The sequence below is a fragment of the Scyliorhinus torazame genome, chromosome 17 (genome assembly GCF_047496885.1).
Source record: "Scyliorhinus torazame isolate Kashiwa2021f chromosome 17, sScyTor2.1, whole genome shotgun sequence".
In the NCBI taxonomy this organism is placed as follows: Eukaryota; Metazoa; Chordata; class Chondrichthyes; order Carcharhiniformes; family Scyliorhinidae; genus Scyliorhinus; species Scyliorhinus torazame.
Genome location: NC_092723.1, coordinates 75,847,009 through 75,871,457, shown reverse-complemented (window position 1 = coordinate 75,871,457; position 24,449 = coordinate 75,847,009). Strand labels below are relative to the sequence as shown.

General features: G+C 49.7%; 1 protein-coding gene across 3 annotated transcripts in view; it reads right to left on the bottom strand.

Annotated features, from left to right (window-relative positions):
* The window catches only part of LOC140393543 (methyltransferase-like protein 27), a 278,746-nt gene that overhangs the window by 198,688 nt on the left and 55,609 nt on the right, over positions 1–24,449 (bottom strand). For 2 of the 3 annotated variants that reach the window (XM_072479837.1, XM_072479839.1), the window contains one exon: positions 23,814–24,144. The exons of the other annotated variant lie outside the window; for it this stretch is intronic. In XM_072479837.1, the coding sequence (XP_072335938.1) occupies positions 23,942–24,144 (203 nt within the window). In that variant the 3' untranslated portion in view covers positions 23,814–23,941. Of the gene's footprint in view, positions 1–23,813; positions 24,145–24,449 lie in introns of those variants that run through there. 3 annotated transcript variants of the gene reach the window in all.

The window sequence follows — 24,449 nt, the reverse complement described above, 5'->3', positions numbered from 1 at the left end:
TGAAAAATGGAGGTGGAGTTATGGAAGCCTTGTGGAAGGCACGTCCACGTGTACTGCTGTCCCTGGAAAGTGAACGCAAATTTGTACTGGCACGTTTTGTCCAGTGGAATGGACCAAAAGCCATTGCTAATGTCCAATACCATGAAAAATCTCGACTGGAGTCCCTGGTTTAACATGGTCTCGGGACTCGTGGCAACGGTGGGGGCTGCTAACGGAGTTACTTTGTTTAATTCCCTATAATCGATGGTCAGTCGCCATGACCCATCTGGTTTCCTTACGGGCCAAATTGGAGCAGTGTTCGTTGATGCTACGAGCCGAATCACTCCTTGGTTCAATAAACTCTGGATTACTTTGGCTATCTCTCCCTCGGCTTGCTGGGGAAAGCCGTATGGTTTCTGGGGCTTAGGATCGGAACCTGTAATGTTAACCACTTCTGGAATTTTGCTGCAGTCGGCTTGTGCTGGGCAAACGATGCTTTATGCATCAGTCTCCTACTGTGAGCATGGCAGAGATGCGTGCTGCTCTCGCTATTTTCCACATACATTTATTTACGAGGTGGAAAGAAAGGTTTGTTGGCACTCATAAAATCTATTCCCAAGGTGTGTTCTGCTGTCTGGGATAAATCTACAAAAACAACTGAGTTTTTCGTTTTAATGTCACAGGGGCTGTAATGTGTCCCTGCTAGAGGTGACCTGTAAAGTCACTGAGGGTAATGGTATGTGCAGTGGGCCATGTACCTCGCTGGTACATCGTGGAGGAATTTAACGTGGTTCGGAACCCTCCTGTGCCCCAAAGGAACTCTACTGGGTGTCCCCGGACTGTGCCTGCGACTACCGGTCTTCCGGACTTATCCCAAAGGGTATCCCCAAGTAGGGGAGCCCGAACACCATCAATTGGTGCCGTTTATGGCCAAATTATCTGCTCGGGACTAATACTGTGGATGGGTCTGGCATGGTTTCTAGCTGGGGAATTTGTGTGCTGATTCCGTTGCTGTTTTGGGAGGGCATTGCATTCTCGGGCATAATGTCCTTTGTGTCTGCAATTGTAGCATCCCTGCGCTTTAGGGTGCTGTGAGTTACTTCTGCCTTTATTTACCCATGCGGGGGCTTGGTGTGCCCTAACTGGATTCATGGTGGCGTCTACTCTTTCTTGGTCTGCCTTTCTCTGTAGGGACTGTTCTCAAGCTCTCGATAATCGCTTCAGTACCCACACTTCATTGTGTGCCGGGTCTGAGGGGTCGTAGTTGGCACATGCCTTTTGTCCTGCCTCCGTGGCATGGGATACTAGAATACGGGTCCTTTTGGCCATATTGTATACCGATAACTGGGCGCGGGCTAACTCACCGAATACAGCGGGAAAGTGGATCCAGAGGCATCCAGCAAATGCTGTTGGATGCTCTCCCTTTTTCTGTCTACACCGGTCCATCTACCGGATCTCCTCTGTTGTAGCCAATGGCGTCTAAAATGTCTGTTTTCATATCTTGGAGGCTACCTCCTCCGACATTTTGTGGGTCGGGAAGGGCTGAATTAACCGACGGGTCAAGGCTCATCACTATGAGCTTTACTTCTTCCTGCTCGTCCAGACCGTACATGAGGGTTTGTTGCCTAATCCGTTCGAAAAAGTGGTGTGGGTCTGACGTGGGGTGAAAAGTCTCAATTTTAACACGGGCATCTCTTAACCGGGTGATGGTTAATGGGGTGGTGTACACAAAATTGGGTTGGTCTTCTGTTGTGACTCTGCATTGCGTGGTGATGGGGTTCATTGGGTTGGGTGCTGCCTGTGCAGTCGGTGGTGCGGGTGCTTTTCTTTTCGGGGCCTGGGGGCTCTTTTCTGATTTTCTGTCTCATTCACGTACTGTTGGGCCCTTTCACTAAGTTCCTGCCAATCGGGGCCATCTTCATGATCTAGCTGTGGGCCAAAGGTATCTCTGAATCCATTCTGAATGGATAGCAGTGATTGCAATCTTGCAATTTGCTGCCTGCACTTGGCGTGATCCACCGAACTCTGCCTCTGTTCCGGAGTGGAACTGTGGAGTGCTCAGAGGGCTGCCTTCAAATCCTCACATTGTTTCCTCAACTGTTCTACTTGGTTCTCTGTTTCCTCTCTTACAGCACCGCACGTTGCGTGTCCTGGTAGGCCTTATCGTATTGAATCTGGAAGCTGCTGAGGTGGGCGAGACAAGATTGGTGTGCCCTCTTGACATCATCCATCTCCTTGTCCTTCGCCGCTAGCTGCTCCCGGAGTTGCTCGTTTAATCTCTCACACTCGCTAACATTTCCCTCTCTACTTCTCTCCTTCTCCTCAAGCTGTCTATGGAGCATCCTCACAACCTCCTCTGTGCCGCGCAATTGTGCCAAGCAAGACACGATTGCCATCAGCTTGCGAACTTGACTCAAATTTTTCTTGTGGATCTCGGTCAGGTTATCCAACCAAGTTTGTCCTATGCTGCCAGGACCTGTTTCCTCATTCGCACAAACGTCCGACCATAGGGGCCATCCTTTCCCCTTTAGGTATTTCCTCATCTCTTCTTCCTATATGGGACACTGTTCTGCTCTGTTGGTCGCTGCGACCTTGGGCTCTTGTGGATGCATAAGGCGTTCCATTGCCTTCATTGCCATCCCTACGATTATCTCTGTCTCTATAGGGAATTTGGGACAAGGGGGAATAAAGCGATGGTGCAAACATGGTACGGCTCAAGCTATTTTCCAGTTTTCCCAACTCCCGAAAGTTTCACGCAACAAAATCTATCGAGGTTACCTTATGTCCCTTGTTAGTACGCATGCAAATTACACACTTCCGAATTTTGGAGGTTTGATCGATGCTGGTCTCCTTGTGGTTTCTTTTACTTTGCCAATTTGGATTTCTAATTCAATCGTTTCGTGGGTTCTCTCGGAGTGACACAGTCACTTCTGGGTCGAGTCCCGTCAGATATCACCAACAACTGTTGCCTTTTTTACCTACTGTAAATATGGCAATCAATAAGGTTGCCCTTCTTTCTTTGGATATCAATATTCAATATCCCGTACCAGCCTCCCCGAACAGGCGCCGGAATGTAACGAATAGGGGCTTTTCACAGTAACTTCATTTGAAGCCTACTTGTGACAATAAGCGATTTTCATTTCATTTCATTTTTCTATTGCTCAGAGTCGCCAGGTACCAAATGATACCACCACAAGGTTCAACCAGCTATCGATCAAAGGGCCAAACACCAGTTAGTTAGTTCAAGATCAAGGGCACTTTATTTACACACACAATTAATCATGCAACATAAACGCTACTAGTTAAACTACACCTATCGACTATGACAACCTGTACTTAACTTCAGGCACCCTGCTTAGGTCAGAGGAACTGTGGCCGTTGTTCGAATCTGTATCTATCAGGTCTGTGGAAGTAACTGCTGCTCAGCTGGACTCATCCGTTTGGTAGTGGGCGTTGAACTTGAACTTGCTTCTGGTGGTGCTACACTTGGAAGTGGTCGTTGCCGGAGTCCAAGAGAGGCCGAACACATGGTGGTATCTCTTTTTATCCTTGGGGGTTTTCGCGCTCTTTTGGGCGGTCCTTCAGTTTGGACCCCACTAATTGGGTAATTCCTGATCACTGTATTCGATTCGAACCAATAAAGGGGCGGGTGCCTTGATGGCTGGGCGTGTCCTACGCGGTCATTGACCCTGTTGTTTACGCTTCCCTAGTACAGGGAGTGGCGCCGAAATGTCTGGGGTTTATCGGTCGCTCAAGTATCAGTCCTTTGTCTGGCAGAGATGGGCCATCAAAGGCTAATCGGTTGGGGGTTTCAATACCTTTTGGATTCCTCATTCGCAAATATACATTCAGGCTCTGAGCCTGCCTGAATCTCGCATTGTCCATTTTTCCTACTTTGCTTTGCGACTTTCCTTGTTCCTGGTTGCAGGTGGCCATCCCAGATAGCTATAGTATCTGCCAGATGATGGCACAACTGGCACCGTGGGGGTATGGGAGAAGGACACCCGCTCCTGGTGGCCCTCAAGGTGACGGTCGCCCTCAACGTTTACGTCACGGGATCCTTCCAGGCACCGAATGTGGACCTGTCCGAGATTTCACAGACCTTGGTGCACAGGTGCAACCTTGCCATCACGGATGCCTTCTATGCCCACGCGGGTCAATATATCAATTTCAATGTGGACCGGACCCACCAGGCTGCATGGGCAGCGGGGTTCGTTGCTATCGCCGCGATGTCCCGCGTTCAGGGGGTGAGCGACAGGATGCATGCCCCTCTACGAGCACATTCCGATAACAGGCCGCTCTACACAAACTGAAAGGGGTTCCACTTGATTAACATGCAGCTAATAATATGTGATCATCAGCTGCATATCATACACGTCTGCCCCGATACCCAGGCAGTGTGTACGACGCCTTCATCCTGGCACACTCGACAATTCCTGTCATGTTGGAGATGCCTCCCCCGGCCGGGGGGTTGGTTCCTGGGTGAAAGGGATTATCCACTGCGATCATGGCCCCTATCCGAATGCCACAGACTGATGCGGAGACCCGCTACAATGACGCCCATGCATCGACCGGGTCCGTGATCGAGCAGTGCTTCGGCCTCATGAAGATGCGGTTCAGGTGCCTGGACTATTCTGGAGGAGCCCTCCATAATGAAGCTGAGAGGGTTGGCCACTTTGTGGCAGTCTGCTGCGTCCTCCACAACGTTGCACAGAAGAGGGGCGACGTGCTGGGGCAGGAAGAGGAACGTCAGGCATCGTCCCATGAGGAGGATGCAGAGAAGGCCAAGTATGGGCAGGATATGGGGCCCCAGTCAGGGACGCTGCACGACGTGCGTGTCAGGGCCAAGACGTACGGGATGCTCTGATCGCCTCCAGGTTCACCAACTAGTGGGGCGGTGATTGATGGGGGAACTGGCCAGGGGTACGAACAATGCATCCACCCCCATACCCCCTCACTCCAACCCCCCCACCCCGACCACCCTCCGCCTCCAACCCCCTCGGTGATAGCATGTTTCTCCCTGTCAGCCAGAACTTCTCTGTTAGTTCCTCAAGTGTTGTCAGTCTGTTGTGTGTGTAGAAATCCCTAACTGTCAGCTTCCACCTGTCCTGTCTCCGCCTTTTGAAGGTGGCATCCATTATGGCTGGCACATGGACATTTTGATTAACCTGAAGTGCTGTCGCAGTTGGTTCCACGACCGGAGTGTTGCTATCACCATTGGGCTTGTCGATATTTGTTCGGTGGGGATGGGAGTGCAGCCATGGTTAGGGCCCGGAGGGAGGTCCCGTGCAGGAGCCATCCTCCATTCGCACCCATTCCGCTTCCGCTTCTTTTATGCATCCCATTACACTCTCCACAGTTGCAGCCCAGTGGTAACAATAATAATATTGCAGGTTAGGAAGGGCTAGGCCCCCATGGCTCTCGTTCTTTCCAGCATCTTTTTGGGGATCCTCGGGTTCCGCTCACCCCATCCCCACACACACAAACACCATGTTCATTTTTGCAAATGAGTTGAAGGTGGCCTTGGGGTGCAGATCGGGATGGATCTGAACCGGAAGAGGAACATGGGCAGTATGTTCATTTTGATCGCCTGCACTCCCTATCAGGCAGAGTGGAAGTGTTTACTACCTCTGCAGGTCCTTTTTTTGCATCCTCCACCAGACTGGTCAGTATCCATTTGTGGATCCGTGTCCAGCCATGTGATTTGGATCCCCAGGTAGCGGAATTTGAGCCGGGCCTGTTTAAATGACAGTCCCTCCCCCTTGCAGGTTCACAGGAAAGATTTTACTTTTGCCCAAGTTGAGTTTGTAGCCCAGTAAGGCTCCAAACTCTTTCAGGAGCGCCACGATTCCTTCAATGCTGCTTTGCGGGTCCGAGATTTAGAGAAGTGGGTCATGGAGTGAGACTTTGTGCTCCTCTCCAGAACACCTTCCAATTCTTTGCCGCCCTGAGCACGATTACTTGTGGTTCAATCGCTCAGGCGAACAGCAGCGGGGACAACGGTCATCCCTGCCTGGTGCCTCTATGCAGATGGAAGTACTTAGAGCTGGTGGTATTTGTCCGTATGCTCACTGTGGGAGTGCTATGCAGGAGTTTCACCTAGGCAGCAAATCCTGCTCCAAGCCCAAACTGCTCCAGTACCTCTATGAGGTACAGCCATTCAACTCTGTTGGAGGCCCTTTCTGCGTCCAGGGAGATGATCACCTCGGGTGTTCTCTCCCCAGATAGGGTCATGATTACGTTCAGCAGGCGCCTGATATTTGATGTTAGCTGTCTGCCCTTAATAAAGCCTGTCTGGTCTTCTGCTACCACCTCTGGGACACATTCCTCTAGTCTCCTGGCTAGGATCTTGGCCATTATTTTCACGTCCACGTTTAGCAGCGAAATGTCTTTCGGAGCCACATTGTGTTGGATCTTTGTCTTTCTTGGGGATCAGCGTGATTGAGGCTTGTGCAAGCATAGACAGCAGGGTGCCCCTCTCCAGCGAGTTTGTGAACATCTCCCTCAAGTGCAGAAGTCCGCAGGGAATCCCTCTGGTCCCGGCGCCTTCCCTGCCTGCATGGAGTTAATGCTCTGCAGGACTTCTCCCAGTTCAAAAGGTGCTTCCAGCCCCTGTATCCTATCTTCACCCTTAAGGTGCATGTTCAGTCCATCGATGAAGATGCAATGGCGAGGCCACCGTCTCTTCCCTTTCTCAACATAACTTGTCGGCAATAATTTCACCCCTGATTACAGCCTTCAGCGCTTCCCTGAACTTGGAGGCTGAGATCTCCCCTTTCTGGTTATTAGTAATATACTCGTCTTTGTCCTGTGATATTTTCTCACAAAAAGCCTTATCGGCCAGGAGGGCCATGTCCAACCTCCATGGGGGGGGGGGGGGGGGGGGGGGGGCGGGGGCGGTGTTGCCCATGGCCCACCTCCAACCTCACATCCCTATAATGTGGAACATGTTCGGAGATTACAATCACGGAATTTTCCACTTACTAACCCTGGAAGCACTTATTTCTACACAAAGAAGTAGATCCGTGTATATGCATTGTGTACTGATAGACACCAATTCGGACGAGACGCTGAGAAGCAGTGACCTGGAGCTCCTCCCACACTGCAAGACTGCCCCAGATCAACAGGCTTTATACCTCCACAGCTGGGCGGAGCCACAGGCGGAGCCAACAGCAGCACCAATAGTAACATTCCAACAGTACAACAGCAACAACCAATAACAGAACAGCAATAACAATAAGTATATACAACAGTGGAGATAACGATACTATAGAACAGTCGGACAATAGTGAACATATTGTGATGGGCGAGGTGTTTTCAGAACCTCAAAATGTATCATGGAGTTCAACCAAACTCTCCCTTTAATTGATTTGTTGCTTTTCCTAGCACACAGCTTTTTCCCTAGGTGTGGGATTACAATTATGGACACGTGGGTTTTTAAACACAAAACACTGTTTATTCCCATGAACTCAACTTAACATCTTAAATAAACATTGGATCTCTTAACACCCCTTACTTCAAAGATAACTCAGAAAATATTGCAACAGTAAATAATTCCTTAAAATGTTCCTTCAAACTTCCAAGAGACGTAACACCTTTAAACAGTATCACATCAGGTTAAAGGATATATATATTTTCTGTAGAATGGCAGAGATATATTAGCTTGGTTGATTTCAGCTCCAGCACCTTGCTTTCTTTCTGCAAACTCTCTGGAAACACACAGACACACCCAAGTTGCTGTCTCAAACTGGCTTTCTACTTTGAAACTGCTCACAGCAAAACAGCCAGGCACTTTTAAACTGCTCTCAGCAAAACCAGCCAGGCACTTTTCCAACTGCAAAACCAAAACTGCAAAATGGCTGAACTGAGCTGAGCTCTACCACTCTATGACACCACTGTTTTCTTAAAGGTACATTGCTTAAACATCCAGTTCTTAAAGGTACCCTCACATGACAATATATACAACAGCCTTACGCAGCCATACGTGGCACACCACATGTACCTGGTGAAGAAGGAGAACTCTGTCTGTCCGTGGGACCTGTTCAACCCTCCCCCCGCCATGATGAGTTGGTGTGTGTCGGCGTCGGAGATTTCCGCCATGGTCGTCTTTATAAATTCTGTGTCGTCCCAGTTGGGAGCATACACATTAACAAGGACCACCGGTGATCCATCCACGACACTACTGACCATGACGTACCGTCCCCTGAGTCCGGAGAAAACATCCTCCTCCTTTTGAACAGCATGGCTACCCTCCTGGCTCTCGTCCCATAGCAGGAATGATAGTTCTGTCCTCCCCTTCCCTTCCTTACCCGCAGTCAGTCCTTCTCCCTCAGTTACATCTCTTGGAGGAATACTATGCCGGCTTTCATACTTTTCAGGTGGGCGAAGATTCTAGATTTTTTCACTGGGCCCTTAAGTCCCCTGGCGTTCCAGGTGACTATTCTGATGGGGGGTGGGAGGGGGGGGGGGGGTGAGGAGAGGGGATGGGGGGGAGGTGGGGGGGGGTGGTTTGCCCACCCCTCCTTTTGTGGGACCAACCGTTCTTACCCTGTGGATGCGCCCCTGCACTCTGGGGTTTCCCTTTGTTACGGGGCGGTCCAAAATGGCCACGGTCCCTGTTCTCACCATGAGGCCGGGTCCCTGCGCTCCAGAGTTTCCCTTTGTCCAGGAACCACCCGACATGGCCACCAACTGTGTGAACGCCATGTGGGTGTCTCCCTGCACTCTGGGGTTTCACTTTGTTCAGGGACCCTTCAAAGTGGGTGCTTGCGGTGCCTTTGTGTTCCAAGTGGCCACGTATGGCCTGTTGTAGCCAGCCTAATGCCATTACTATTATTGCTCCTATGTTACCCATGGTACTTTTTCCCGCCTCCCCATGCCCTCTTCCCTCCCTACCCTCACGCTCCCCCACCCTCAGAGTGCCCCCCCCCCCCCACCATGTCCCCTTTCCTCTGTTTCTTCCCCTAGTTTTCCAACTGTTACTGGTGCATACATCCCCCCTTGGCCAGGGGTCGCGGTCCCGCTTTCTCCCAGGCTTCCTGCTGCTAGCTTCCCTACCAGTGTGGTGGCTGCCCCTCCCGGGGTTGGTTACATATCCACCCGTCGGCCGCTATCTGTTCTGCCTACCTGCCACTCCCCTCACCCTTTCCTGCGCTCTGCTGCCCTCGCCCTTTCCTTCCTCTGTTGCACGTTACGTTCTCAGAACGAGGCAGTGCAGTCCCGCGCAAAATGTTCATCAAGTTGGCTGATTTATTCAGCAAATCTTTGGATGGTGTTTCCACCACTGTCTTTGCTGCCATTTCTCCAGCTCGTTCTCCAGGACAAGTTTGTTCACGTTCACAGGGACTGTGAAGACATGCTCCCTGCCTTGCAATGTGACCCAGAGTTTGGCCGATACAGCATCCCAAATTTTACGCCGTCCCTGTACAGGCTGATTTCTTCCTGTTGAAGTCTGCCCGGCACTTGCCGAGGTCAGCCCCAATGCCCTGGTAGATCCTGATCGAGTGACTTTTCCAGTTACGCTTTTTCGATTGTCTTGCCCAGCACAGGATTCTTTCCCGATCTTGTTACGGTGCATTTTAGCGATTATTGCCCTCGGTTGCTCCCCAGCCTTCCGTTTAGGATGGAGTGACCGGTGAGCTCTGTCTATTTCTGGTGGGTTGCAGAAGCTATTCATTCCCACCAGACTTCCCAGCATTTGACCCACATTGTCTGTGGGGTCCCTGCCTTAAATCCCCTCCAACAGACCCACAATCCGTAAGCTTAGGTGCCTTGATCTGTTTTCTTGATCATCTATCTTCCCTGTCAAACTCCCCAGCGTCACTACCAGCCTTGTTATTGCCTTTTCCTGGGCTGCGGTCCGGTTGCTGTGGTCAGTTGAGGCCTTTTGTAGCTCATTTATGGTGCTTTCCTGGGCTTTCAATCGCCTCTCTGCCTTGTCAAGGGCCACCTGCATGGTCACCAGAGCTTGCGCGACCGCCACCCTGATCAGAGCCTGGATATCGGTCTTCGTCTATTCTCTATGTTCTCTCAGTTTCCTTGAGAGGAACATACTCCAACCACACACTGGTGAGGAAGGGGAGGGGGGCGGCTGCTCCTTATGCGGCGGGTTGGTCCTTCTCGCTCTCGCGAGGCCCGAGCTTCATCGCCTCGTGCATCTGCTGGATCAACCTTTTTCTTCTTCTGGCTTTTTCCACTTCTTTTCTCAACACTCTGGAGTGGCTGTGCTCGGCAAATCGTTTTTCATTGGTGTTGGTTGAGGTGCGGGGATACGTTTTTCCTTGTTTAATGGGCAATTTCAAGTAAAGGTACTTGTTTTCGGATTTGTAGGAGGAGAGTCATCTGATGTGCGACGACTCAGCACATCCCCGTCACTGGAAGTCTCCCCTAACTATTATATTACCCGTGTTACATGTGCCTCTAATTTCCTGATATTTCCATATCCTGCATTGCCAGTGTTTGCTGCACCTTGCTGTTTCTGAGCTCCACCTAAATGATTCTACGCCTTCATCTTCTGATCGAAGCTCGGTAATGGACTGATCTCATCCATCATGAACAGCGCTACCCCACCTCTTTTTGTTTTGCCTGTGATTTCGAAATGTTGAACAAGCTTAAATATTCAGTCCCCAGCCTTAGTCACCCTGCAGCCAAGTCTCCGTAACAGCAAATGAGCAGCTCTGTTGACTTCTATATGGGCCATTAATTCATCTTCCTCATTGTAAATGTTACATGCACTCAGATAGAGTGCTTCTTCTTGTTTAAAACCAAATTACCCCGGATACTGGAATCTGAAACGAAAGAGTAAATGCTGTAAAATCTCAGCAAGTCTGGCAGCATCTGTAGGGAGAGAAAAGAGCGAACGTTATGAGTCCAAAGACTCTTTGACATTTTCTCTTTCGCTTTTACTTGTTTATTGTTTTCAAAATCTCTAGCCTTATCAGTCGGTGTACTCTTACGTTTGTATACTCTGTCCCTTAGGTTTGTATACTCTGTCCCTTAGGTTTGTATCCTCTATCCCTTATGTTTGTATACTCTGTCCCTTTAGTTTGTACACTCTGTCCCTTAGGTTTGTATACTAGGTCCCTTTAGTTTGTACACTCTGTCCCATAGGGTGTACACTCTGTCCCTTAGGTTTGTACACTCTGTCCCTTAGGTTTGTACACTCTCTCCCTTAGGTTTGTACACTCTGTCCCTTAGGTTTGTATACATCCTTTCGGTTTGTACACTCTGTCCCTGAGGTTGTATACTCTGTCCCTTAGGTTTGTACACTCTGTCCCTTAGGTTTGTACACTCTACCCCTTAGGTTTGTATACTCTGTCCCTTAGGTTTGTACACTCTGTCCCTTAGGTTTGTATACTAGGTCCCTTTAGTTTGTACACTCTGTCCCATAGGGTGTACACTCTGTCCCTTAGGTTTGTACACTCTGTCTCTTTGGTTTGTACACTCTCTCCCTTAGGTTTGTACACTCTGTCCCTTAGGTTTGTATATGTCCTTTCGGTTTGTACACTCTGTCCCTGAGGTTGTATACTCTGTTCCTTAGGTTTGTACACTCTGTCCCTTAGGTTTGTACACTCTATCCCTTAGGTTTGTATACTCTGTCCCTTAGGTTTGTACACACTGTCCCTTAGGTTTGTACACTCTGACCCTTAGGTTGTATACTCTGTCCCTGAGGTTTGTATACTCTGTCCCTTAGGTTTGTACACTCTATCCCTTAGGTTTGTATACTCTGTCCCTTAGGTTGGTATCCTCTGTCCCTTATGTTTGTACACTCTGTCCCTTAGGTTTGTACGTTCTGTCCCTTAGGTTTGTATACTCTGTCCCATAGGTTTGTACACTCTGCCCTTAGGCTTGTATACTCTGTCCCTTAGGTTTGTATATTCTGTCCCTTAGGTTTGTACACTCTGTCCCTTAGGTTTGTACACTCTGTCCCTTAGGTTTGTATACTCTGTCCCTTAGGTTTGTATAATCTGTCCCTTAGGTTTGTATACTCTTTCCTTTAGGTTTGTACACTCTTTCACTTAGGTTGGTACACTCTGTCCCTTTGGTTTGTACACTCTGTCACTTAGGTTTGTATACTCTGTCCCTTAGGTTTGTATCCTCTGTCCCTTATGTTTGTATACTCTGTCCCTTTAGTTTGTACACTCTGTCCCTTAGGTTTGTATACTCTGCCCTTAGGTTTGTATACTAGGTCCCTTTAGTTTGTACACACTGTCCCTTGGTTTTGTAAACTCTATCCCTTAGGTTTGTACCCTCTGTCCCTTAGGTTTGTATACTCTGTCCCTTAGGTTTGTACACTCTGTCCCTTAGGTTTGTATACTCAGTCCCTTAGGTTTGTATAATCTGTCCCTTAGGTTTGTATAATCTTTCCCTTAGGTTTGTACACTCTCTCGCTTAGGTTGGTACAATCTGTCCCTTTGGTTTGTACACTCTGTCCATTAGGTTTGTACACTCTGTCCCTTAGGTGTGTACACTCTGTCCCTTAGGTTTGTACACTCTGTCCCTTCGGTTTGTACACTCTGTCCCTTAGGATTGTATACTCTGTCCCTGAGGTTGGTATACTCAGTCCGTTTGGTTTGTTTCCTCTTTCCCTTAGGTTTGTACACTCTCTCGCTTAGGTTTGTACACTCTGTCCCTTTGGTTTGTACACTCTGCCACTTAGGTTTGTACACTCTGTCCCTTAGGTTTGTATACTCTGTCCCTGAGGCTTGTATACTCAGTCCCTTAGGTTTGTACACTCTGTTCATTAGGTTTGTACACTCTGTCCCTTAGGTTTGTACACTCTGTCCCTTAGGTTTGTCCACTCTGTCCCTTAGGTTTGTATACTCTGTCCCTTAGGTTTGTATAATCACTCATTTAGGTTTGTACACTCTGTCCCTTAGGTTTGGATATTCTGTCCCTTAGTTTGGATACTCTGTCCCTTAGGTTTGAACACTTTGTCCCTTAGGTTTGTACACTCTGTCCCATAGGTTTGTACACTCTGTCCCTTAGGTTTGTACACTCTGTCCCTTAGGTTTGTACACTCTGTCCCATAGGTTTGTACACTCTGTCCCTTAGGTTTGTATACTCTGTCCCTTAGGTTTGTACACTCTGTCCCTTAGGTTTGTACACTCTGACTTCCGGTTGCGGCGATGCGGAGCTAAGCCGTACGATTCGGCAGCTCCCGCTATTACGGACTTTCGGGCTCTTCAGAGGAGCCCCAATGGGAATTTTTTGAAGACGTTCCGTGGGGGAAGGGAAGAATGAGGTCCCCCTTCACCTTTTATGGACCGGACCAGAAGCGAAACAGCCAAAAAAGCGGCATTGGAGCAGCGGGAGAAGCGAGGGAAGAAAAACAAAATGGCGGCGGCCGGGGATAAAGCGGAATGCGGGCCGGAGCTGCAGGAGTTCATCAAGCACTGATTTGAGGAGCTGCGGAAGGAAATGCTGGCGCCTATGCTGTCGGCGATCGAAGGACTAGGGATGACCCAGAAGGCCCACGAGGTAAAGATCCAGGAGGTGCAGAAAAAAATCAATGAGAATGAGGACGAGATCTTGGGCCTGGCGGTGAGAGTGGAGGAGCACGAGGCGCTGCACAAGATGTGGGCGGGAAGATTCGAAGACCTGGAGAACAGGTCGAGGAGAAAGAATCTGCGGATCCTGGGTGTCCCTGAAGGAGTGGAAGGGGCCGATGCTGGAGCATATGCGAGCACGATGCTCGAGTCGATGATGGGCGCGGAGGCCCCTTCGAGGCCTTTGGAGCTGGATGGGGCACACCGGGTGCTGGCGAGGAGGCCCAAGGCTAACGAGCCGCCAAGGGCGATTATGGTGAGGTTTCACCGTTTCACGGACAGAGAGAGGGTCTTGAAATGGGCCAAGAAAGAGCAGAGCAGCAGGTGGGACAATGCGGAGATCCGAATATACCCGGACTGGAGCACGGAGGTTGCAAAGAGGAGAGCGGGTTTCAACCGGGCCAAGGCGGTGCTGCACCAGAAAGGAGTGAGATTCGGAATGCTGCAGCCAGCGCGATTGTGGGTCGCAACAAGGATCAGCACCATTATTTTGAAACGCCTGAAGAGGCGTGGACCTTTATTCAAACCGAAAAGTTGGACTCAAACTGAGGGTTTGTGAGGGTGGGGGGGATGCTTGATGTTTGATGGTTGTTGTATATAGGGTGTTAATCACGCGCAGGAAATGTTAAATGCGCTGGGGGAGAGAGGGGCATGGCGATGGGGGAAAAAAGACAAGGCCACGACAGGTGCTGCGCCAGAGGGGGCGGGGTAGGCTTAGGAAAGTGCGGGGTTTTTCCCGCACTAGGGAAGACAGGCGGGAGGGGGAATGGAGGAACGCACACTGATTGGGAGATTCCCACACGGGGAGGTCAACGGGACGGCGGGGGAAGCCGGGGTCAGCAGGTGTCAGCTGACTTACGGGAGTGTTATGGGGGGAGCAAAAAAGCTAGACACGGGTCTAGCGGGGGGGAGGGGGGGGAAGGGGGGCAAAAAGGGTTGCTGCTGCACTGGCCAAAGGGGAATGGGACACAGAAGAGGTGGTCGGGGCGGGGGGTCTCCCGTCTGGGGGACTGGAGGGTGAGGGTGGCGCGGACACGGGACTGGTCTAGAAAAGGAGATGGCTAGTTGGCGTGGGGGGGGGGGGGGTTGGTTGGTTGGACCAGGATGTTCCCCTTCTCTTCTTTTTTTTAAAATTTGGAGTACCCAACTCATTTTTTTCTAATTACGGGGCAATTTAGTGTGGCCAATCCACCTACCCTGCACATCTTTGTGTTGTGGGGGTGAGACCCACGCAGCCACGGACAGTGACTCGGGACTGGGATTGAACCTGGGTCCTCGGTGCTGTGAGGCAGCAGTGCTAACCACTGCGCCACTTTGCCGCCCTGCCGCACTATGATTATCATTTCCCGCAATGCTCCCTTGCTGCTTTGCTCTCTCTACTCTCTTCAATTACTCACATCTTACCTCAGACGTTCCCCCGCCCCGACTATTCAATTTAAAGCCGTCTCCACTCAAAGCCCATTTCTCCTATCCCAACCTCCGAGCTAAGCATTGAACGCTCTCATCTAACTTACTCTACACAAATTTGCTTATGGCTCAGGTAATACCCAAATGTTATTACCCATGGGGTTCTGCTTCTTAATTTAGCCCCTGCTGCTTGTACTCTGCAAGCAGAAGCTTTTTCCTCATTGTAACTGTGTTGTTGGTACCTCTGTGGGCCACATGAACAGGATATTCACCCTCCCATTGCAAGCTGCTCTCCAGCCCAGATCAAATATCCCAACCCTGGCACCAGACAGGTAACACAGCCTTCTGGACCATATGCCTTGGCTGCAGCATACTGTGCCTATCCCCCTGACTATATTGTCCCTGACTGCCTGTTAACACCCCTGTCCTATTAACACCGCCCCTCCCCAACTTGACTGATGTCCTGTACCATGGTACCTGGGTGAGTTGGCATGGAAGGTTTAAGAGAAAAGGGTGGCAAGTAAGAGGGGTCTTAAGTTGGCATGACCTCTGACATCTCTGTGTTTCTCCAATTCTGGCCTTTTGACAGCCCCAATTTTAATTGCTCCAATACTGATGGCTGTACCTTTAGCTACCTACACTCTGGGAACTCTCTCTGCAAAACCCTCTGGCTTTTTTTCAAATGCTCCTTGAATCCCACCTGCCCAATGTTTCTTCATGTGATGCAGTGCCAAATCTGGCTTGGCATTAAACTCTTAATTTAGCCCCTAGCTTTGAGATAGTATATTACATTCACTACATACATGGTTGTTATCATCATTGTTGCATAGCCTTGCAAATTCACTGATACGCACCAACTTTTTCCACACCACTTCCCAGGTCTTGCTCTGCACATCACGGTGTTCCACTGTTATAACCTGCCTACTTACCATTGGCTGGGGACTAATGACAATCCCACAATCCTGTGGGAGTATGAGCTTCCCCAATGAGGGGGGCGGAGAAACCATTAGTAAACTCCAAGTATAAATAAAGCTGGCCAGTTTGGAAACAGCAGGAAGGAGTGTGCAGCAAGGGAAGTTGCTGCTGCTGTTATATATATATGTTATTGTAAATAAATGTTATTACTTTGTATCCTTAAAACTCGTACTGGATTCTTCGTGGCCCTCATAAAACTGGCGACGAAGGTTAAAGTGAATAGCTGTCTACACTGCTGAAGCCACCTCCCTGGATTTTTGTTGGATACAGGTTGGAAGTTGTTTTCTATTATACCATGCCTCTGTACGGACGTTTGGATGTTTTTGATACTGTGCTGGAAAGCTGGAACCAGTACACGTAACGAATGCGTTACTATTTCCGGGCAAACAATATCACTGAAAACGAGCGCCAGGTGGTCATATTGCTCACCGCCTGCGGCCCACAAACGTTTGGGGTGATTAGGAGCCTTCCGTACCCAGCTGCGCCGGACACCAAAACGTTTGGTGAACTTGTGAATATAGTGGGGCAACATTTTAACCCAACCCCGTCCACGATAGTCCAGCGTTACCAGTTTAATACCGCTGAGAGGACCCCTGGAGAATCCCTTGCCGATTTTCTATCCAGGCTACGCAGGATTGCGAAGTACTGTGACTATGGTGAGACCTTGTCAGAAATGTTACGCGACCGTTTGGTTTGCGGTATTAACAATGCGGCTACCCAGAGAAAGTTGTTAGCTGAGCCAACATTGACTTTTCAACAGGCCATTCAAATAGTATTGTCCCGAGGGAGCGCAGAACGAGGAGTGCAGGAGCTACAGGGAATGGAAGTGCATGCCTTGGGGCGCAACCCCTTCCATCCGAAAACGTCCCCCCGCACTCCTGCGGTACCTTGGGTGAGGCAACGTCCGGACCGCCGCCTGTGGCCGTCGGACATTCCTCCCCGAAGGGAGCCTTCTCCAGAACCAATGGATGAGGAGCCATGTCCGTGTCAGACTTGTAGGCGCCGACCCTGTCGCGGACGGCGGTCCTGGGGGCACCAGAGGAGCCGTCGTTCCGACCGAAACTGGGACCAGCCCAGGGGCCGTACCTTCCAGGAGGGGCGTTTCCCACTTATTGTGGTGCGCGGCCATGGGCCCAGCCTGTTGGGTCGGGACTGGCTGCGCCATTTGCGGTTGCAATGGCAGCACATCCTCCAAACAGTTTCTGAAGGGTTGACTGAGGTGCTAGGACGATACCCAGATGTATTCCAGCCTGGTTTGGGGAAAATAAAAGGGGCCGTAGCCCGTATCCAAGTCGAACCAGGAGCCACGCCGCGCTATTTCCGGGCGCGCCCAGTGCCTTACACCTTGCTCGAGAAGGTAGAAGGGGAGCTCACTCGTTTGGAGAGTTTGGGTATTATCAGGCCCGTCCATTTTGCTGACTGGGCAGCACCAATTGTACCTGTAATGAAGCCAGATGCCACAGTTCGCTTGTGTGGCGACTATAAACTTACAGTGAATACGGCTTCCCGACTCGACCGATATCCAATGCCTCGCATAGAGGATCTCTACGCGAAGCTTGCAGGTGGACTCTCGTTCACAAAATTAGATATGAGTCACGCCTACCTGCAGTTGGAGCTGGACCCTGCCTCCCGACCATATGTAATGATTAATACACACCGGGGCCTGTATGAATATACACGGTTGCCCTTTGGAGTATCCTCTGCCTGCGCAATTTTTCAACGTGTTATGGAGGGCATTTTGAGAGGTTTACCACGTGTTGCTGTCTACTTAGATGACGTTTTGATTACAGGGACGTTGGAGCAAGAACATTTGGAAAATCTGGAGGCTGTTGCTAGACGCGTTTCGGAGGCTGGAGTCCGTTTACGTCGCACAAAGTGCGTCTTTCAGGCAAAGGAAGTAGTCTACCTAGGTTATCGGGTGGACCGCGAAGGTTTGCATCCCGTCGCAGAGAAGGTGCGTGCAATTCAACAGGCCCCCGCCCCGACTGACACTTCGCATCTTCGTTCTTTTCTCGGTCTCGTAAATTATTACGGGAAGTTCCTCCCCAATCTGGCAACTACGCTGGCCCCTTTGCACCTTCTGCGAAAGAAAAATCACACCTGGGTTTGGGGTCAGCCGCAAGAAACCGCTTTCCGGCAGGTAAAGCAACAATTGTCGTCGTCTGGGTTACTAACCCACTATGATCCTGGAAAGCCTTTGCTCGTCACATGTGATGCATCCCCGTATGGTATTGGGGCCGTCCTGTCCCACAAGATGGAGAACGGGGCCGAGTGACCGATAGCTTTCGCCTCCCGCACATTGACTGCAGCGGAGAAAAAGTACGCCCAGATCGAGAAGGAGGGCCTGGCAGTGGTTTTTGCGGTGAAACGCTTCCACCAGTACGTGTATGGCTGCCATTTCACTATCGTGACTGATCATAAGCCTCTGCTGGGACTTTTCAGAGAGGATAAGCCAATACCGCCCATTGCTTCTGCACGGATCCAGCGCTGGGCTTTGTTGCTTGCTGCATACGAGTATTCTCTGGAGCACAAACCAGTTAAGCAGATAGCAAATGCCGACGCACTGAGCCGATTGCCTTTATCGACCGGCCCCATGTCGACCCCCACGACCGGTGAGGTGGTTGCAACCCTAAATTTTATGGACACCTTGCCTGTCACGGCATCACAGATCTGTGAGTGGACCCAGACGGAGCCAGTCCTGTCAAAGGTTCGGCACATAGTCCTGTATGGTGGGCAGCATAGACAGCTCCCAGGCGAGTTGCGGGCATTTCCTCCAAGTTGTCAGAATTCAGCGTGGAAGACGGCATCCTCTTGTGGGGGACGCGTGTGATTGTCCCGGAAAAATGCCAGGAGCTGATACTAACAGACTTGCACAATGGGCATCCAGGTGTGACCAAAATGAAAATAGAACATAGAACATAGAACAATACAGCGCAGTACAGGCCCTTCGGCCCACGATGTTGCACTGAAACAAAAGCCATCTAACCTACACTATGCCATTATCATCCATGTGTTTATCCAATAAACTTTTAAATGCCCTCAATGTTGGCGAGTTCACTACTGTAGCAGGTAGGGCATTCCACGGCCTCACTACTCTTTGCGTAAAGAACCTACCTCTGACCTCTGTCCTATATCTATTACCCCTCAGTTTAAAGTTATGTCCCCTCGTGCCAGTCATATCCATCCGCGGGAGAAGGCTCTCACTGTCCACCCTATCCAACCCCCTGATCATTTTGTATGCCTCTATTAAGTCTCCTCTTAACCTTCTTCTCTCCAACGAAAACAACCTCAAGTCCATCAGCCTTTCCTCATAAGATTTTCCCTCCATACCAGGCAACATCCTGGTAAATCTCCTCTGCACCCGCTCCAAAGCCTCCACGTCCTTCCTATAATGCGGTGACCAGAACTGTACGCAATACTCCAAATGCGGCCGTACCAGAGTTCTGTACAGCTGCAACATGACCTCCCGACTCCGGAACTCAATCCCTCTACCAATAAAGGCCAACACTCCATAGGCCTTCTTCACAACCCTATCAACCTGGGTGGCAACTTTCAGGGATCTATGTACATGGACACCTAGATCCCTCTGCTCATCCACACTTTCAAGAACTTTACCATTAGCCAAATATTCCGCATTCCTGTTATTCCTTCCAAAGTGAATCACCTCACACTTCTCTACATTAAACTCCATTTGCCACCTCTCAGCCCAGCTCTGCAGCTTATCTATATCCCTCTGTAACCTGCTACATCCTTCCACACTATCGACAACACCACCGACTTTAGTATCGTCTGCAAATTTACTCACCCACCCTTCTGCGCCTTCCTCTAGGTCATTGATAAAAATGACAAACAGCAACGGCCCCAGAACAGTCCTTGTGGTACTCCACTTGTGACTGTACTCCATTCTGAACATTTCCCATCAACCACCACCCTCTGTCTTCTTTCAGCTAGCCAATTTCTGATCCACATCTCTAAATCACCCTCAATCCCCAGCCTCCGTATTTTTTGCAATAGCCTACCGTGGGGAACCTTATCAAACACTTTGCTGAAATCCATATACACCACATCAACTGCTCTACCCTCGTCTACCTGTTCAGTCACCTTCTCAAAGAACTCAATAAGGTTTGTGAGGCATGACCTACCCTTCACAAAGCCATGCTGACTATCCCTGATCATATTATTCCTATCTAGATGATTATAAATCTTGTCTCTTATAATCCCCTCCAAGACTTTACCCACTACAGACGTGAGGCTCACCGGTCTATAGTTGCCGGGGTTGTCTCTGCTCCCCTTTTTGAACAAAGGGACCACATTTGCTGTCCTCCAGTCCTCTGGCACTATTCCTGTAGCCAATGATGACATAAAAATCAAAGCCAAAGGTCCAGCAATCTCTTCCCTGGCCTCCCAGAGAATCCTAGGATAAATCCCATCAGGTCCCGGGGACTTATCTATTTTCAGCCTGTCCAGAATTGCCAACACCACTTCCCTACGTACCTCAATGCCATCTATTCTATTAGCCTGGGGCTCAGCATTCTCCTCCACAACATTATCTTTTTCCTGAGTGAATACTGACGAAAAATATTCATTTAGTATCTCGCCTATCTCTTCAGACTCCACACACAATTTCCCATCCCTGTCCTTGACTGGTCCTACTCTTTCCCTCGTCATTCGCTTATTCCTGACATACCTATAGAAAGCTTTTGGGTTTTCCTTGATCCTTCCTGCCAAATACTTCTCATGTCCCCTCCTTGCTCGTCTTAGCTCTCTCTTTAGATCCTTCCTCGCTACCTTGTAACTATCCATCGCCCCAACCGAAACTTCACACTTCATCTTCACATAGGCCTCCTTCTTCCTCTTAACAAGAGATTCCACTTCCTTGGTAAACCACGGTTCCCTCGCTCGACGCCTTCCTCCCTGTCTGACCGGTACATACTTATCAAGAACACGCAGTAGCTGATCCTTGAACAAGCCCCACTTATCCAGTGTGCCCAACACTTGCAGCCTACTTCTCCACCTTATCCCCCCCAAGTCACGTCTAATGGCATCATAATTGCCCTTCCCCCAGCTATAACTCTTGCCCTGCGGTGTATACTTATCCCTTTCCATCATTAACGTAAACGTCACCGAATTGTGGTCACTGTCCCCAAAGTGCTCTCCTACCTCCAAATCCAACACCTGGCCTGGTTCATTACCCAAAACCAAATCCAACGTGGCCTCGCCTCTTGTTGGCCTGTCAACATATTGTTTCAGGAAACCCTCCTGCACACACTGTACAAAAGACGACCCATCTATTGTACCCGAACGAAAATGTTGGCCCGGAGTTATGTCTGGTGGCCAGGCCTCGACACCAACATTGAGAAGGTGGCCCAAAACTGCTCCATTTGCCAGGATCATCAGAAGCTTCCGCCGGCCGCGCCCCTACATCACTGGGAATGGCCAGGGCGGCCTTGGGCACGCTTGCATGCAGATTTCGCAGGCCCTTTGCAAGGATCCATGTTCCTTCTATTAATTGATGCCCAGTCTAAATGGCTAGAGGTGCATAAGTTGGAGGGGACAACGTCCTGCGCAACAATTGAAAAGATGCGTTTGTCATTTAGTACGCATGGCCTCCCCGAGGTGCTGGTTACGGATAACGGCACTCCATTCACGAGTGAGGAGTTTGCGAGGTTCACAAAGATGAACGGCATACGCCATATCCGCACTGCCCCATACCACCCAGCTTCAAATGGGTTGGCAGAGCGCGCGGTGCAGACATTCAAAAGAGGCCTAAAGAAGCAGTGTTCCGGATCAATGGACACGAGACTGGCTCGCTTTTTGTTTACGTATAGGACCACCCCCCCATGTGGTGACTGGGGTAGCTCCCGCAGAACTCCTAATGGGCCGGAGACTTCGCACCCGCCTTAGTATGGTTTTCCCGGACATTGGCGCAAAAGTACGCCGCACACAAGAACGGCAGGGACAGGGATTTTCTCGGCATCGGCCGATTCGGCAGTTTGCGCCCGGTGACCCAGTGTTCATTCGGAATTTTGCTGGTGGTGCCCAGTGGGTTCCTGGTGTAATCATTCGCCAAACGGGCCCTATATCTTACCAGGTGCAAGCCCAGGGTCGTCTCAAGCGCAAACATGTAGACCACGTTCGGCCCAGAAGACTATCCCCTCAAACGATTCCCCGCCCCCGGAGCTCATTTCTACAGTCGCAGAGACCTGAGACAAGGGAAGGTAGTCCTCACAATATTCCACTGGTGCCTCACTCGAAGCCAACGCAGGTCGTTACAGGACCGAATGGAGATAGAGACGCTGACATGACGGAGGCAGCAGACTCTGACTCCGAGATGGAGACACAGGGTGCATCAGAGGGGGAATCCTCGGGTCCACTGGCCGTGGATGTACAACCGTTGCGCCGTTCATCACGGAAGCGCCGGTGTCCATCTCGTTACACGCCGCCTGATCCAGCGCCGCGTGCAAATGGTGACCGGCCTGCGGCAAAACGAGTCCGACGCCCTCCTTCGCCAGGGTCTTCGGTGGATTCCTTGGACTTTGGGGGGGGGGAAGGATGTTATAACCTGCCTACCTACCATTGGCTGGGGACTAATGACAATCCCACAATCCTGTGGGAGTATGAGCTTCCCCAATGAGGGGGCGGAGAAACCATTAGTAAACTCCAAGTTTAAATAAAGCTGGCCAGTTTGGAAACAGCAGGAAGGAGTGTGCAGCAAGGGAAGTTGCTGCTGCTGTTATATATATATATATGTTATTGTAAATATATGTTATTACTTTGTATCCTTAAAACTCGTGCTGGATTCTTCGTGGCCTTCACAAAATCCACTATAACCGTATGTCAGCTATGATGTACTGCTGTTCTCTAAGCACAGCCCATGAGAGTGTCAGATATATCAGGCCACACCACACCCAACCAGTGAGAGAGCAGGGAGGCTGTTTGTGCTGCTACATCACTTGTCGACAGATTCATGAACAACATACACACATACCATAGCTGCCAAACATCCAGAGCTGTGCACAGAGAACAATCAGGAACACAGATGGGTCGATTCAAGGCCGGTGAACAACAGATATCTGGATTATTCCAGGGTGTTCATTGGCTGAGAGGATTTTTACTCTGGGCCGCAGCATTGCTGATGTAGGTAGGACCCAGGAGAGGTGGGAAGTGATCCTGTGGGAGGGTGGTGATGGAAGACAGATGAACGACTGGGATGGAGAAAAATTGAGAAGGGGGAGGGGAGCCTGAATTTCTCAATGATGGGTGTTGCGACCCCCTGGGGGGCCAAGGACTGTGCTCTAATTCCCCACTTTCACCTCATATGACCTCCTGTGGTTATTGGGGGCGGAGTTTCCTCTCAACAAGGAGGAACCTCTCAGTATAAAAACCCTGACATGGGTGGAGGTCAGGGAGGGTGGCTCTGGGGAGAGGAGTTGTAGCTTTGTGATTTTGCATATACCGTCATAAACCTTTGTTCATTCCTATCCTACAGTGCGTTCCTGCATCTCTTCCATTGGATTCTACAATGATCACTGTTTTTTTATAGGCTTCATCCAGCTTACATTTCCGATCACAACAGTGTTACATAAAGGGCCTTAAATTGACAAAAAGTCTCCTATTTCCATGGGCAAAAAGCTTTATGCCAGTTTCATGTGTGGAACCTGGATCCTTGCCTGGAGCAAAATGGTGGCAGGTTTTCCATCAGTGCGATATGTGATACCACCCACCATCTTGGACACTAATCCATCCATTCAACACCTGAAAACGAGGCATTTTGAGGCTATGGATTTTTCGAACATTTGTAATCATTTCTCTCCCCATTTTTATGAATCCGTCTCTTTCTCTACACAAACCGTGTAATATCAGCAACACATTCCATACAAACGAAGAACAAAGAGACAAGGAAAGGAAAGATAATTCTCTGGTTTATTTGCACCAGGTGACTTTTCACTAATTTAATTTCATATTGAACTCATTTAATTGACAATTTTCCAATGTGAAGCTCCCAGATTATTCAGGGATTGGTGACAGCATCATTATTTCTTCTTGTAGACAGCCACTACCCCATCAGCGTACTCTTCTGACAACCCTGTCTCCAGCATATCCTTCTGCCAATTCTCCACATATCGCTCGACAACCTTCTCCCACAGCCCCTTGTTCACCAACTCCTGGGTTGAAGCACGTAATTTCCTTCTGTGATCTGACTCCTCAGCTCTCAGCGTGAAACAGATAAAGCCACCTGTAAGAGGAATGAACCGACAGGTCTGTCGTGATATCATGGTTGTATTTGTAATTCACTAACTGACCACTAGGAGTCTCATTAGTGTATAAGTGAATGTTAGAATCAGGTGACCTCAGTCTGACAATGGATCTGGGAAAGAGGCAGTCGTTTGTGCATGTTCATACTGTTATTCATCTCTTGTTTTGTATATAGTTGACCCACAATTAATGTTAATAAAGCATTTATACTTTTAGCTGCAAGTGTTCTTGTAATATAAATCAGGCCACCCAACAAGAACATTACAAGTTCGATGTGAAATAAGC